Source organism: Homalodisca vitripennis, chromosome X (genome assembly GCF_021130785.1).
Source record: "Homalodisca vitripennis isolate AUS2020 chromosome X, UT_GWSS_2.1, whole genome shotgun sequence".
Lineage (NCBI taxonomy): Eukaryota > Metazoa > Arthropoda > Insecta > Hemiptera > Cicadellidae > Homalodisca > Homalodisca vitripennis.
Window position 1 is genome coordinate 11,613,976 of NC_060215.1, and position 16,752 is coordinate 11,630,727.

Genomic DNA, 16,752 nt, shown 5'->3' on the forward strand with positions numbered 1-16,752 from the left:
TCATTTTTCCTAATAAACATTTGTATTTACTCTTGTAACCTTTTGAAATATTTGAATTATTCTGTTATTATATTGACATTATTAATGTTATTATATTGACGTACGTTTGTGTTTTAAATTTTGTAACGTAATAAACGATTTTGTGTCATACATTTATAACATTTCATGGAAAACGTTTGCAACGTAGTATTTAACATTTTTATAATACATTTTCATCTTATGTTGTACCTTTAATAAGTGAATGTAATGTATCAGATTTATCTTACATAACTGCTTCATATGATACCTCAAGTAGACTCCTTGATACATTTTTGGAAATCTGGTAAGGAAAATTGTAAAAATGTTCAAAACGCTATGAAAATAAGTTTAAAAATTGATGCATTTATTGCAAAAGCAAATTTATTGGCTTCAAATCAAAACTGGAAAGTGAGGTAAACATGCTAAAACACAGATAAGGAGTATGGCCGTAACAATGTGCTTAGTGAAGAAGTTCTAGAAGTTGATTGAAATGATTCATTGTTTTCTAGTTTGTTATTTGATTTAGTAAAATAATTGATAAAAACAATATAAAGTTCTTCAATAAAAAGATTGATAAGTTAATAAATACTTCTTTAGTTTATTTTAAAATGTGATGTCAATTTCCTTTTGATTGTTTTCTGGATTTTTTTTCTTAAAATTTATTTCTTGTATGTGTTGTGTTATTTTTTAATAGTTCCAACTCATGACTTTTAGAAACAAAACTATTATTTTTCAGAGTTATACTTATGAGTTTAAGAATTGAGAATGAAATTTATGTGATTACATGTAACATTCTTATTATACAGAATACAAATAATGTGAATTACTTGAAATGTATAAATAGCTTCTTAGTATAAATTTAGGAGCCATTTTGACTGTTTCAAATGAATATTTAATAATCTTGGTGGTTTGTTGATCATCTTTGTGTTATGCAATGAGCTGGAAGAGTTTGACAATGAGTCTCAACTAATCTTTGATTTTTTTTATTTGTACAGACCAGTGACCTTGCAACGACATTCATTTACAAACCTTTTTAAAAGTCGTGAAACATGAACTTTAATAATGATGCAAATAATTTCAGAAGATGCGATTTTCGAATCTCGTCAATCAATTCTTGAAATTTTGCTCGGATACACCACTAAGTATCTTCTGCCACAGAGATTATAATACGATCGTTTCCAAATGTTGCAGCTAGTGGTCAAAAGGTGCTGACTACCATGAAGACTGTACCATCCAACATGGTCACGGTCAACAAGAACCCTCCTAACAAACAACAAACGATCGTGATCACCAAGCCACAAGGAGGCGGGCGACCCGCCACTCAGCAGATAATTGTGGTCACCACTGCATCAGGACTTCGTACTGTTCAGGCCATATCTACTTCCCAGGCCGGTCAAGGTCAGTTCTTGGTACTAATGCTTTAGGATAGTGTGATGTGATTTGGTATAAGCGGACACAGCTTGGTGGTAATGAACAACGCGATGTAAGACAGTGCAATGCAGATGGAATGTCAGTGGCACAAGTGAAACCCTAAATGAACATTGTACAAAAAAACCTTGACAAAGCATTTTTTTTAGCATGAAATGAAAAATTTGGTCTTATTATGAATGATAATAAAATTGCCTCACACAGAAAACAATAATGACCAATTATATTGTTATTTTTATCATTAGTTATTAGTTTTTATTAGTTATTGCAATAACATTTAGATTCAAAACTTCAACTTTTGAGTTTCCTGGTTTCAGCCAAACAAGATGGAAAAAAGTAAACAATTCTAATTCATTTTGTTAAAGTATAAACTTAAGAAATGTTATACGGAAATATATGAATAATAACTGTAAAAACTGGCAAAATATACAAAACCATTTTAGTGAACAATTGTGTTTTAAATATTACCAACATAAATTACAACACAATTATTACAAAATTGTTTTTAGTGAATGGATAATAATATTATCATGGCAATTATCATAGTTTTGTAAATAATATTTTCTTATAGTTTATATTTTCTATATTTATTTACATGCATGTATTTATAACTGTGTCTTTCTGCGGAAGACAACTGATCAAGAATAGAGCTAGCCTCCTCTTCTTCCATGGTGACATGACTGAGATGGTGACAGCCCCTACCTCCAACCTCACCCATCCTGAATATCCTGTCACTCCTGAAGCAGTGTAAAGGTCATTAGTATGTAAGTGCAATGAAGGATTTCCTCATCTTCTTATCTTAAGTAAAAAAAAATTAAATTTTGAAATAGGGTAGAGCATTCTTTTAAAGGGAGAAGCAGGAAAATGCATTTATGCACACAGGTGGCCAGCCTGTAGTGTGGGACTCTCACAAGACGTGAACTACCCAATAGAAACCTTCTCTACACTTAAGGATCTTAATCTGGAATGAATAAAAATAAAATTAAAAAAAAATAAAGAAAAAATATGTGTGTTCTATAAATTGTACGAATATTTATATTTTCTTCATGATTGCTACAAGCGATTAGAAACTACTCAAACATTTAAAAAACGTCTAAAACACGTTATATAAGTAATACAAACGTATTCCCATAATTTATGAGCTAAAATGCACAGTTTCTAAAAGATCATATTATAGTCCATCAAATAAAACTAGAATATGACAGCCCTTCCCGAGCTTTGGACTAATATGCGTTAACAATTTCCTTGGCGAGCAGAGATATGTGCTGTTCAATTTGAAAGTAAAAATTGTTGGATGATTATTTACTTAAACTCATAAACTTAATATTGTTGTAAAGTTGTTTCTGTCACATGTAGGTAGTTTTAATTACATACCGGTGAGGTGGCTACACAAACTACAACAAACATTTGTGCAATGCTGATCACTTGTCTGTAAGCAGCAGACAATTTGTGATGTTCAAACATAAATATAGAAAATATTTATGCTGTTGTGCATGAGCAAGTAAAATATAATTTACAAAACAATGATAAAATGTTAATTATGCTATCTTACATGTGGTTTTCAAACACAGAACAACAAGAACAGCTGTAGCAGTTGGTAATTTGGGTACTGCCGATCAGCTGTCGTTTATGAATGGATGTGCTCCAATGCACATAAACACAGAATAAAACAATTTTAAAGTCAGTTATTGTTATAAAATCACGATATTACCTTGCTTTGCTTAATTAACTCCAATTTTTGCTTTCTACCCCTACTAGCCAGAGAACTTACTTGAGCACTGTTTCACTTAATGATTCTTCGCCAGTATTGACTGACCATCGCAACAGACTGACGACGCGAAAAAACAAAATTATTTTTTTGCTGTATGATTCGTTATTTACAAGTTTAACGGAGTGGACACTGTGGTACATGAACTCCATTCTCTCCAATAGTCAGTGATGTGGTAAATCTCGGGTTGTGTATTACAGCAGTTGATGAGAGGTATAAAAGTTTTAAACTTAAAATAGATTGAAAACTAAAAGATTGTACAAAATTACAAAAACATAAACAATGTTGGAATTGAGGAAAAACGAGAGAGTTTTCTATCATCTTCTTTTAAGGTATGTTGTAAGTAATACTTAAGCAAATTGTGTTGCAGGTACTCCTACATCAACAGTATCGGTTCTGCCAGTGTCAGGTTCTGTAGGCACTAGCGGCATGCGCATGGTGATGGTGTCATCAGCCAACACGACCACCACTGCAATCGGCAAACCCATCACGATCACCATGCCGGGGTCAGGCCAGGGAGGCCTACCCAAGACAGTCACTATTACGGGCAAACCGGGTGCTTCTCAACTGCTCACCCAGACCTCCGGTGCTTCTCAGGTACTAGCTGCTTCCTTCTTTTCACTTCTTACATTATTCATTTTGTTAGTTTGAGATTCTCTGTTGAATGTTCATGCAAATCGGGTGCTTCGAAACTGCTCACCCTCTCCAATACTCCAAGTACGGGCCACTTCCTTCTTACATATTTTGTCATCTACATTGTTGAGTGCTTAATTTGGTAAGTTAAGGATAAAAAACCATTTTAAATTAGTCATTTTTTCATTGTTTGTTTGAACCCAATTTTGAGGTTTCCACTGATCTTATCATGTTTTTTTTTCTAATTTTATATTGTTGCTTAAGAAAGTAAAGATAGTCATGTTTTACACTCTTTTAGTGGACTATGCATAAATAACATATGAATCCCTGACTAAGGAAAATTGTAATTATTGTGTTTTAAATTAGGAGCAGTTTAAGCCTGACAAGTCTTTTAATTAGTTCCACATGGGTATCCAAGGGTAGCATGACTGGGTCAAAACTAAGGATTAACAAGGATTTCTTCTGTGCAGGCAATCACAATAGGAGGAAAACCAGTGACTGTGCAGATGGTGGGAGGCCAGAAGACCGTGACTTTTGTGCCCAGTCCCAGCTGCACCACATCTGCTGCTGGTGGCCCCACATTGATATCTTCTCTGGGCAAGGTGCTCAACCAGATGCCCCAGCCTGTTATCGACACCACGACACCCACAGGATCCACTCCAAGTGCGTATTATATTCACAATTACCGTACTACCCCATATCGTCTTCAGATTCATCAGAGTCTTCACAGTCCAGCATTAGACACAAATCAAACAAAGTGGTCTGACAAAATATCCAAACAAATTACAAGTTAAAACCAATATAAAAAAATAATTAGGTTTTTTTTTCAAAGGATGTTCTAATAATAGGTAGCGGAAACACATTGAACTAAGGTCAACCTAACACGTCTGTATGTCTACCCCAGTGGTTTGAGTATCAATATATAATTCAATTGGTATAACCAAATTGTGAAAAGCTTTTTTTGGTAAAACGTTTGACCAAGTAACAACTCCTCACTGACAAATATACACTGTAAATAGTGTCATGTTTAACTAACATTGCATTTTCCACATTGACACATCCTCTTTAAAAATTCCTTTTCGTGGCACCAAGGGATAGAAGGAGCTTGTCTCAAAATTTTCCTCACATTTGAACAGTTTCCAGACACTTATTTTTGATGAATAGGTTTGATGTGGGACATCACAAGATCTTTTCTTCTTGGATCTGTCAAGGATGCTGTTCTAGACTGATCTTACTTTCATACAAGTGACTGAGTGCATTATTTCTGATATGACCAGAACACCGTACTGTGTTGAGCCATCATTCTCCTGGCCTGGCCCTAACGTGTAACACGCTAGCAACGACGCTCCGTAGTTTAAATTATTTTACACTGTTTCAACTTTTTAATTCTCAGTTTTAAGTTATAGGATACCCTTGTTTATTACTTTTGCTTTTAAATTGAATTCGTACGATCGATATCTTTGTGAGTAAAATATAAATTAGTAATAACCAAACTAACAAGGTTATGCCTGCATCTAGACACAACAGGTTATTGACGTAACTACGGAGAGCCGCGCTTTATGGACGACTAGTGTACCGTTCATATCAAGTAGCAACTGTAGCTGAACCGGTAAAGCGCCAGCCTTTCAAGTTGACTTATCCGGATCGAATCCCACTTCATGCGTTATCTTTTTGCCACGCTGGAGTTTTAACAGAGAACACTTTAAAAATAAATTATTATTATTTTAATGCAACTTTTTAACTTTTTAAATTCTTTTAATATTTATTATTAATATATTTATTCATTATCAGTGTTTTGTAGTTTGTTATTTAATATCTATATTCTATTTCGTGTTATTGTATTTGTTAAAATTTTATTTTATTTATTATATTTATTTCTATACATCTACTAATAAGATGTTTAAAATTGAACAAACAAAGACTGGTAAACCCTGTATAGTTTTTAATAATGCCAAATACAGGCAGCATAGGACTTTGAAAAGTGGAGAGTTATCTTGGCGCTACCTTGGAAAAAGTTGTGTCGCATCAATTAAAACCGATGAAAATATTACAAGAGTGACGGTTTGTAATAGCAAACATAGCGGTGTACACCCTGTTACGATGCGTTATCTCTTATCACCGCATCGCAACACTCAAGCTGTAGCGACCACTCCGTCGACGGCGCCGCCAGGACCCGACACTCCAAGATCTGGCTCATCGACTACATCCGCCTCAACATCGGTGCCTGACACTCCACCTGCACTCGACACACCGTGTACACCTTGCACAGGGCCTGCCTATTCCACCCCTGACCAGGTATCCGTGCTGACCGTCACACCGAGTGGGGGGCTCCCATCTGGTTCACCTGACGACCTGGTAGAGGAGATTTTTATACTTAGAAAAGAGATAGAGCGCCTCAAAAACGAGTATCAAGGATTGTTGAACCACACAATCGAATCCGACACTCGTTTGCTCCAGTTCACCAGCGAGATCTTCACGGTGAACAACTCGCCTCGCGTCAACCAGATCGTCCGCGCTTCCGCGACAGTGGACTATCCTGGAAATATTCAAAACAAATCGTCATTGCAATCACCAAACAAAATTAATAGTCTACCGGCCCACAAATATATAGAAACAAATGTCCCTACAATAATAACTACAGAAAGAAGGCATAAAATTAAAAAAATAGACATTCCTTTAAGACATCCATTCCCAACAGTAAAAGAATAATTATTAATGGCGACAGTCACACCCGGCATATCACGGGACTTGTGCGGGAGTTGACCGACTCTGCGACCTCGATTGGCGGCGTGTGCATGCCTGGTGCCCGACTGCTAGACATCATCAAGCTGAACCAGTCATCCCCTGGACCTGGACCTCGATGTGAGGTACTGATTGCCGGCGCAAATGATTTGGCAGTCGGTGCCCAGAGAAATATATACCGCCACCTAGAAGAATTTATTGCTGCCCGACAAGCCGATGCCGAGTTCCTCATTGCCACCCTGCCGCACCGTCATGATCTGCACCCAGACCTTCCTGTCCACGATGAGACCGTCCTCGTCAATGCTTACATCGAGGAACTGGCTGCCCGATATAATGCCAGAGTGCTAAACTTGGGGGGGATCGGCCGAAAGTTCTTCACGAGGCACGGACAACACCTCACAATGAGGGGCAAGCGGCTGCTGGCTAGGATGATTGTGAGGGTCGCATCGGAGAGACCTCTCAAGACTGCGGGTGCACCGGGCCTGGCGATTCCAACTGTCTCCTCCTCTCCCACCATTAGCCAGGTGCCAGCTGCTGTCAACCCTCAGCACCAACACTCCGGAAGACTGCAGCACATTTCATACGCTGAAGCTCTGAGGAAATACCCTGTGCTGGACAGTGGCGATAAGTCCGGATCTGCTGCGGCCGTGCCACGGGGAGTCAATGGAGCTCAGCTGCTTCGATGTCGCCCGGAGGCGGGGTTCTTGCTGGTGCCACAGAGGCCTCAGAGTACATATCGCCAACTATACGACAGACTGACTCGCAATCGACTTTTTTAGGGAGCCCACTTTTCGGCAAAGGGCTAAGTTAGCCAACTCAAATCGGTGCAAACAAAAAATACACAATAATGATTCATTACGACTGCTTCATCAAAATGCCCAATTAGCAACTAACAAATTGGAAGAACTTCAACTTATGGCTGAAGAACTGAAAACAGATATTCTCGTTGTAACCGAAAACGGTTTTAACAGTGAAAATATTGGTCTGTGCAAAATTCAAAATTATAAATTGGCAAACTCATACTGCAGACAGGTCTCTAAGGGAGGCGGTGTTGCTATTTTCTTAAAACAAAATTGTATCTTCACAAACTTTACAATCAAAGAAACGTCTGAAAAACATTTTGAAGCAGTCGAGGTCAAACTTGAAACAAACAAATCAAAATTAGTCGTCGTAGGCATATACAGGTCTCCTGGAGGAAACAAAGACGTTTTCTTTTATAGTTTAGAAGCTTTACTTACGGACCTGGGTAAACAAAAAAATTACATTCTGATGGGTGATTTTAATGTTGATGCACTAAACAACAATCACCCATCTACCAAGCGTTTAGTCGATTTGCTAAGATCATTTGATCTTGAACTGTTGGTGAAATCTCCAACGAGAGTAACCACTAATGCTCAATCGGCTATAGACAACATTATTACTAATATCTCTGATGTTGCAGTGACTGTGGTCAATACAGCAATCTCTGACCACTATGGCCAAGAGGCTATTATCAGAGGTAAACTATTCAAAAAAGAACCGAAAATTCCCAAAACAATAAGAGACACAAGGCCTGGAAATATTGCTCTCCTCAACGCCTCCCTTTCTAAAGAAAAATGGGATTTTCTAAATTCGATACAACCGGTAGAACAGCAGTTTAAAACTTTTAATGAATATTTAAATTTCCATTTCAACACCTGTTGTCCTACTAAAACAGTTAAAATCGGTACAAAAAAGACGCAAAATACTTGGATTACAAAAGGCATCCTTGTTTCAAACGAAAAACTTAAGTTTTTTTCAGAAATCAATAGAACCACGACCAACGAACAATTTAAAGCCTTTTTTCGAGTTTACAAAAGAACTTATAGGAAAGTAATCATTGCTGCGAAAGCATATGATGTTTCTAAATTAATTCTTTTTTCCAAAAATATTTCCAAAACTGTCTGGGACATTATAAACAACAAAAGTCGCGAAAATAATCAAATAAAAGTCCAAATAGGGGATAGACTTGTGAGTGATGCCTCAGAGGTCGCTAGCGAGTTTAATAGATTTTTTGCATCTGTTGCTGGTGGGCGAGATCCTCGTTCATCACTTCCACAAGGAAACCCCAGGCGTAGACAGAGCCCAGCAACCTCATTGGTGCTGGCTCCTGTGTTTGAGGAAGAGATTAATAAAATAATTCAACAACTTCCAAACAAAAAGTCTAATGACATTAATTTTATGTCAATGTGGCTCATAAAAAAATGCTCAAAGCATATAGTGAAGCCACTGACCAAATTAGTTAATCTATCGTTTCTAACAGGAGTCTTTCCCTCTCTCCTAAAATTGGCAAAAGTGCATCCAATTCATAAGAAAGATAACCCCAATTCAGTAAATAACTATCGGCCTGTCTCTATTTTGCCTGTATTGAGCAAAATATTCGAAAAACTTTTTTTGTCAAGAATGCTAAATTTTTTAAACAAACACAACCAACTTTCAGACGACCAATTTGGTTTCAGAAAGGGAAAGTCGACAATTGACGCTGTAGTGAATCTTGTCGATATGGTTGTAGAGGGAATTGAAGGTCATAATCACACATAAAGTGTATTTATTGACCTTTCAAAAGCATTTGACTGTGTTGACCACAAAACACTGCTTGACAAATTAGAATCCCACGGCATTCGAGGCGTGCCACTTTTATGGATTAGTTCATTCCTAAACCATAGAACACAGGTCGTCCAAATTTCGAATCAAATTTCAAAACCTACTGCACTGAGATATGGAGTTCCCCTTTCCCCAGGGATCAATACTCAGTCCAATTCTTTTCCTGATATATGTTAATGACATTGAATCATCACTACTGCATGGAAAGCTTGTGCAGTACACAGATGACACGACTCTCTGTTTTAGAGGAGGTACAAAACAAAATTTACAAATACAGACCTTTGTTGACCTTAACAATTGTGTCCAACATTTCAATAGCCTCAATCTTCAAATAAACTCATCAAAATCAAATTTCCTAAACTTTTCAATGCGCTCTATAGATATTGAAAGAGGTCCTGCTGTTATGGTTGCAGATACATTATTGGAAGAAGTCTATTCTTCAAAGTTCCTTGGAATACACCTTGACATGGAAAAATCACATTGATTATGTTTGTGCCAAATTATCCTCAGGAGTTTATGTCTTAAGATCTTTGGCAAAATACTGCCCAAGTCAGGTACTGATTACGGCGTACTACGGGCTAATTTATCCCCACCTTTCGTATGGAATTGTTTTGTGGGGAGCCTGTCCAAACAACCATTTTATGAGAGTTTTCAAATTACAAAAAAAAGCAATTCGCATTATCGCTAATTTAAACTTCAGAGAGTCGTGCAGGACAGCGTTTAAAAATTTGCAACTGTTAACTTTGCCATGTCTCTACATCTTAGAAACAACCTTATATTGTTTGTCTAAATGTGCCTTAACCAGAGGACGAGACATACATGAATATGAGACAAGAGGCAGAGATAACTACTGTTCGGGAATGCACAGAACGGTGGTTTATGAACATTTGCCTTCGCAGGCAGGTGTTCATTTTATAAACAGATTGCCAAACAAAATTAAAAATGCCTCAACGCCCAAGGTGTTAAAAACTCCTATCAAACTCTGCCTGGCGTCAAACGCTTTCTACAGTGTTGATGAGTTTCTGGCATTCAACTGGGAGACCACGCGATGAGGAAACTGACTCCAGCGCCGAAAGTGGGCGTAATTGGCATGGAATGAATGGGGATTGAATGTTTGAATGTTGTAAGTTTAAATGTGGCCTTGATGTGGGATGAATGGAAAAAATTTAGACATGAAAATTGACGTTTGCTATGCAATGTATATTGTCAACTGCAATTAAACGGTTTGATTTGATTTGATTTGATTCTTGTTTGTGTCCATTCTTGCAGCTGCTGCAGTGTCTTACACGTGATTGAAAATATGTTCTTCCTAAGTGACATTATTCTTCTGATCTATTCTTTTTCGAGTAATGACCATGGTCGTATGTTCTTCATTTCTGTTACAGATAGTGGTTTTAGAACAGTATTCATCATTCCTTTTTAAAACAACACTCAGACATCAACATAAAGACAATATCATTTTCAACGGATTAGGCCAGTTTCAACTACCATCAACTGCAGTTACTTGCAACTGTGCAATGGTGAATTAAAAATAACCACATCATCCACTAAGGATTTTGCTACAAACACAGAGTTCATGATTGTAGGTCGGTCCATAGTTTGTGGTTGAGTGGTAGAGGAGGATTTCATAGCCCCTAACTCCATCTGTTTAATAAAAGCAATTTTAATTTCAATTTAACTTTGAAGCCTCATTATTCTTGTTATAGATGCTTGATCGAAGCAGTTTGGGTTGTGGTCTGGAGAATAAAGGACTGTTAAGAGATGAAGTTATGCATCAAACCTATTAAACATGCAATCACATCAGGATTGTGTTTTATTCACTGTTAGATCATCATTAATACAACAAGTCTGGAACATTTGCACACTTGAAAATAGATCAAGTACTCTTCCTGCACACAGTTGTTTAATGACACCACAGTAGATCATCGTTGCTCACTTGTTAACTGATCAAGTAGCCCTCCTGCACACAGTTGTTCAATGACACCACAGTTGATCATCGTTGCTCACTTGTTAACTGATCAAGTAGCCCTCCTGCACACAGTTGTTTAATGACACCACAGTTAGATCATCGTTGCTCACTTGTTAACTGATCAAGTAGCCCTCCTGCACACAGTTGTTCAATGACACCACAGTTGTTCAATGACACCACAGTTGATCATCGTTGCTCACTTGTTAACTGATCAAGTAGCCCTCCTGCACACAGTTGTTCAATGACACCACAGTTGATCATCGTTGCTCACTTGTTAACTGATCAAGTAGCCCTCCTGCACACAGTTGTTCAATGACACCACAGTTGATCATCGTTGCTCACTTGTTAACTGATCAAGTAGCCTTCCTGCACACAGTTGTTCAATGACACCACATAAATAATATAAATGGCAATAAAATAGTTTTATACTTTCTATAGAACCGCACTTTTAAGAAGAGTGTATGGCTAACAGAATTTGGCAGAATGTAATAGAAGAGTGCATGATTCAATTTCTTATTACCTTGTTGGAGGTAGATGTGATAATGATGTATATATGTTCCTGTGACTAAATTACTATAAATTAAACTTAACAAATAGTCTTAAAACTTGACAATTAAACTTTTGATTTGAATGAAAGTTTGCATTTACAAATAATACTATTGTTAAATGTTTAATTTATGACACAATGGTAAAAATATCATGGAAAATGTAGAAGGACAACAGATTTGCTACAAATAGCTTGTTATTTTGATTGTTATTCTTTAATTACAATCAATGGTATTTGGATATTTTGATATGAAACATATGGTCGTGTGTGATGTAGGGTTGCGACTGGTAGGAGATGAGTTAACCGAAGAGGACGAAGATGATCCTGAACCACAAGAGTCTCAGGACACAGACAGCAGCTCAACTCTCCCCGGCTCCACGACGGAGGACCTGCCATTCGACACACCTCTCACACCAACCAGTCGACCCGATCTTAGAAAAGGTGCCTTCATTCTACAGCGTCTAAATGTGTCTACCCATTCCCTTCCCTGTCCTTCATAACTATGTGTTAGTGTAAGTTTCATCAGGTCAGTATCAGTGATGTGTCGGTTTCTAGAGTAGACTCTCGGTTCCAGTGGTGCTTGAGAGAAAAGAACCAAAACCAAGAACTGGCGGAAGTATATTGGTTCCTCTATCCCAAATTGGTAAATTGGATGCTATTTTTCCAGTTTCAATTTGGTCAATTACATTCTCAAAGAAGTCAGTGATAGCTGTGGTTGTAGATTTAGAGGATAAACATCCATGCTGATGTTTACTGAGCAAATTATTGTCCATGAGGTGGGTTATTAATCTTGTTAAAACAATTTTTTCAAATATCTTGGAGATGGTTGATACAAGAGATATTGGTCTAAAGTGGCCAGCTTCTGTGCTTTGTGGTTGTTTCTTAATAGGGATTATTTTGGCAATCTTGAGGTCAGCTGGAAAAATACCCTGAGCTAAGGACGTTCATAATATCAGTCAGAGGCATTGTAATTTCATCAACACAGTGCTTAGTAAGATAGATGAGACATCATCTATGCCTGCTGATGGCTTTGATTTCATTGCCATGATGGTTTTCTTAACTTCTGCCTGTGTAGTGCTATGAATAACAAATTCAGGTGCATTGGTAGTGCATTGAGGCTTCCTTGAGATATCTGAAGTTTGACCTGCTTCTTTTAGTGTTATCTCAGCTATAGTTGTAAAATAAGTATTTAGGTGCTCAGCTATTTCGAATGGATTGTTTAATTTGTTGCCATTGACTGTCAATTCAAGTGGAGTGTCCTGTTTCTTCTCATGGCGTTCATTATTAATTGTGTCCCAGACTGCTTTTGACCTGTTTTCTGAGTTGCTTATGCTGTCTACTATTGCTTGCCTTTTTAGATATTTCAGTCTCATATCATAGGCTTTTTTCTTTTCTGCTGTTTGGGTTTTAGCAGCTACGCAACCTGTGGTTTCTTCTCTATTTAAGGCTTCTAAAAACTCGGTCTTCAGTCTTTGAGCTTCTGGATCATTAAAGTGACAAGCTCTTGCATTAAGCTTTGCTTTGGTTTTTTTATAAGGACATGTTAGGTTCATTGCAGAGTTAAGTATTTGGCTAAAATTTCTAAAAGCAGTGTCCACAGCTGGTGCATTAAGCACTAATTCCCAGTTAAGTCCCTTTAAGTAGTCACTCAGGCTGTCAAGGTTATTTTTATTAAGATGTCTCCTAATTGAATAAGTTGTGGGAACAGGTGATTTCTTCAGATTCGTTGAACACAGCTGTGCGTTGTGATCCGAAAGCCCTGTGGTCAAGACATCTACTGTGACTTCTGGTAAAGGGATGTTGGAGCAGACACAGTCAATTGATGTTGATGTAGTGCTGGTTACTCTGGTTGGTGGCAGTGATAATCTCCTAACACCATATTGTGCAAGAGCGTCATTAAGTTTCAAACAGGGACTGTCTTTAACTAGGTTGTCCACGTTTATGTCGCCAATTATAATGCTTTGTTGAAAGGGGATTGTGTTCAAGTGATCGATTGCCTCATCCAAGTTCCCAGATGGTGGTCTATAAACACCCAACACATAGATGCTCTTTTGGCCTTCTTTGATTTTGATAAGTTGGGTCTCACATATTATCATCTCTAGTGCTGGGATTGTATCAATCCTGTCCACTTTATTTCCCAGATTTAAGTGTTTATATATGGCTACACCACCTCCTTTTTGATGATGCATCCTAGAGAAACTTCCTACCAGTTCATAGTTAGGAATTTTGGTATTTTCAAGAGCATCATGTTTTAGTCCGTGCTCCGTTAGCACAACAATACTAGGGAGGAATTCGTCTAACAAGTGGTTTAGTCTGTTCACTTTATTTGACATGGAGTTGATGTTCTGATGTAATATAGTCAGTTTACTTGTGTCATTAAATTTCTCCCCTGTGTTTCTGTGCAGAGAGACTATTTTGTTTTTAGTTTTACTTTTATTTTTTGGCAGAGGTCTAAAAAACTTTGATTTGCACCATTACCACGTATAATGTTAATGGGCTCTTGAAGCTCATTTTCTGTTGCGTAGGATAGAGAGTTGTGGTTCAGTTTATTGGTGAAGGGAGTTTGGCTGACTCTCCCTATGTCTTGGTCGGGTATTTGTCCATTTTGTAATAAAATGTTGTAGTTCAGTTTTTTGCTAAAGGGAGTTTGGCTGACTCTCCCTATGTATTGATTTTACTGCTTGATTTCCGTAGTTCAAATTCATGTGTGATTATTTGTCCTTAAGTATTATCTTAAATAAGTCAATAAAAATCTTTAATTTTACTAAAAATCATACTAGAACTGAAATGTGAGTATAATAATTTTTAACAGAAAACAAATCCTTTGTTTGAAGGTTATTTTTGACGATGGAAGGATTGTGAAGGAAACAGGATTATTTTAATGGTTGTAACGGGTAAATTAAACATGGATTTAATATGACAAAAATCCATTCACAACAGTGAATGCATTACAAATTCATTAATCTATCCCTAACAGTTCAATCAAAATTTCAACAACAGAAAGATTATGGTCATCTGGTTTTGGGATAAACATTTTGAAGTTCTAGTGAAATTTTGTAGTGGAAGATTATGTGGCATCTATTGAGTTAGCCATTTAAAACTCAAGAGACATGCTTGTATCTGGACTTCATGTCCTCACAGTGCTTATGTTATCTGACTAGGATGTGTATTGAACAGTTGTTATTTTAATAGGAAAATCAGTTTTTGCTTCTACAAACCACACAATAGTTAAGACATATTTTATTTATAATATTTGAGCCCTATAAAGAATTAAAAAACTGCCAAGTACAGTTCCAAAAGTTTTATCATATAAAGTGAACACATATCCTGAACAAAAAATAAAGTTTACAATTTGTTTATAATTACTCATTTTAAACATTGTTATTTGATCAACACTTGCCTACAATTTTCATCCATTAACTCGTTGATTCAGCTCTTTGCTAGCTTTTTAGCAGTTGTTTAGGAATGCTGAAAATATAAGAATGTGGTTTTTACTTTTATCACTTTCTATTTTTTATATAACTGTAAAATTTAACACGTTTTGAAACAATTACTTATCATCTATATCATACAAGTAATTTAAATTAAATAGATAAAATCCAACATTTATAAAAGTTAAAACTAATTAAAAATATCTAATAATACTAACTTAAAAATAAAAAGTGGTAGAGGAATTGCCTTTGAATTTTTTGTATGTTTCACAACAGTATATTTTCCCCAGTAACATGTTAATACATTACATTGAATGAAAGATTATCAGTAGCTTAAAAACTTTTTTTCTCTATATAGAAGTATTTACAGGTTTGGCAGGGTTCATTTGTTCTATTACAGTAATTCACTAGTTAATTATTATTATATCACTATTACTTTAATTATATTCACAATCACTATAAAACCAACACTTTATCAATTTCAGAATCATTCAATTTTCCATGTTTAATTATTACACGCTATGTAAACAGAAGTGTTGCACAATTAAAACAAATACTTCAAAGGAATGAATGGTACGTGGAAGAAACAACAAAGACACTCTTGACAAAATTAATGAAATTAATTTATCAGCTGTTGCATTAAATAGTTAAAAAGAAAATTTGGACAGTATCTAGTTAAAATTCAGGAAACTATATTAAAAAATACAAGATCAAATGCAGATCACATAACTAGTGTGTGTTTTATGTCCTTGTTTAATATTAGAGTGTAATGTGGATGGGCTGATGTTTTATAGGGATGGACTGTACATCTGATATGGAGCCATCATCAACAGCTGATGTGGAGAAACCCTCCGGCAGAATTCCCTCTCTCATTGATGATTACGTGTCGGACTTTGTCCAAGGCAACAGTTCCAATGGTCTTAACAACAAAGATGATGCTACCCCGTCACAACCTGTCTCTACCACCAGTGAACCGGAAATTAAAAAAGAGCCTGAAATAAAAATTAAAAAAGAGGTACAGTTCTCTCTTAATAATAACAACATGTACCCAATATCTGTTCGATATTGATATCTAATTATTATAGAAGTCACGAATAAACGTCATTGGGTAACTTTCTGATGCATTTTTCACACATATTCTAGGTTATTATATAGGTTATTATATAGGTTATATATAGGTTATTCGTAAGTTTTGGGCTCCGGAATAGGGTGTGTGGATTATGCGTGAATTTGTATAATGTCCGTGGAGTTTTTACTACAGATGGATCAGTTTTGATACTCAGTACCATGAAATTCTTCACTCGATTTCACAATATTGTGGCTGTGTGTGATGCGTGAAAGCTTAATCTCGAATCAAAATTGGTCTATTCAAAGGGACAGCTGAGCAGCAGTACGCAAATTACTGATTGCTAACACATGTTTTTGTTTTACTTTATGTATGAAATCATGTGTATATATATATACATATACATGATGATATATATATATATATATATATAAAACCTAATTAACAAATTACCTTGTTTAAAACATAATATTTTAGTTATAATTCATATCTCATATTTTTATTTCGCCACATTGTTACGATTATTGA

The 16,752-nt window shown here is 36.3% G+C and overlaps 1 protein-coding gene across 1 annotated transcript in view; it reads left to right on the plus strand.

Annotated features, from left to right (window-relative positions):
• The window catches only part of LOC124368683 (host cell factor 2), a 117,103-nt gene that overhangs the window by 87,470 nt on the left and 12,881 nt on the right, over window positions 1–16,752 (plus strand). Inside the window, exons 12-16 of the mRNA XM_046825969.1 lie at window positions 1,210–1,416; window positions 3,585–3,811; window positions 4,318–4,510; window positions 12,004–12,168; window positions 15,953–16,173. Coding sequence (XP_046681925.1) covers window positions 1,210–1,416; window positions 3,585–3,811; window positions 4,318–4,510; window positions 12,004–12,168; window positions 15,953–16,173 — 1,013 coding nt within the window. The remainder of the gene's footprint in view (window positions 1–1,209; window positions 1,417–3,584; window positions 3,812–4,317; window positions 4,511–12,003; window positions 12,169–15,952; window positions 16,174–16,752) is intronic.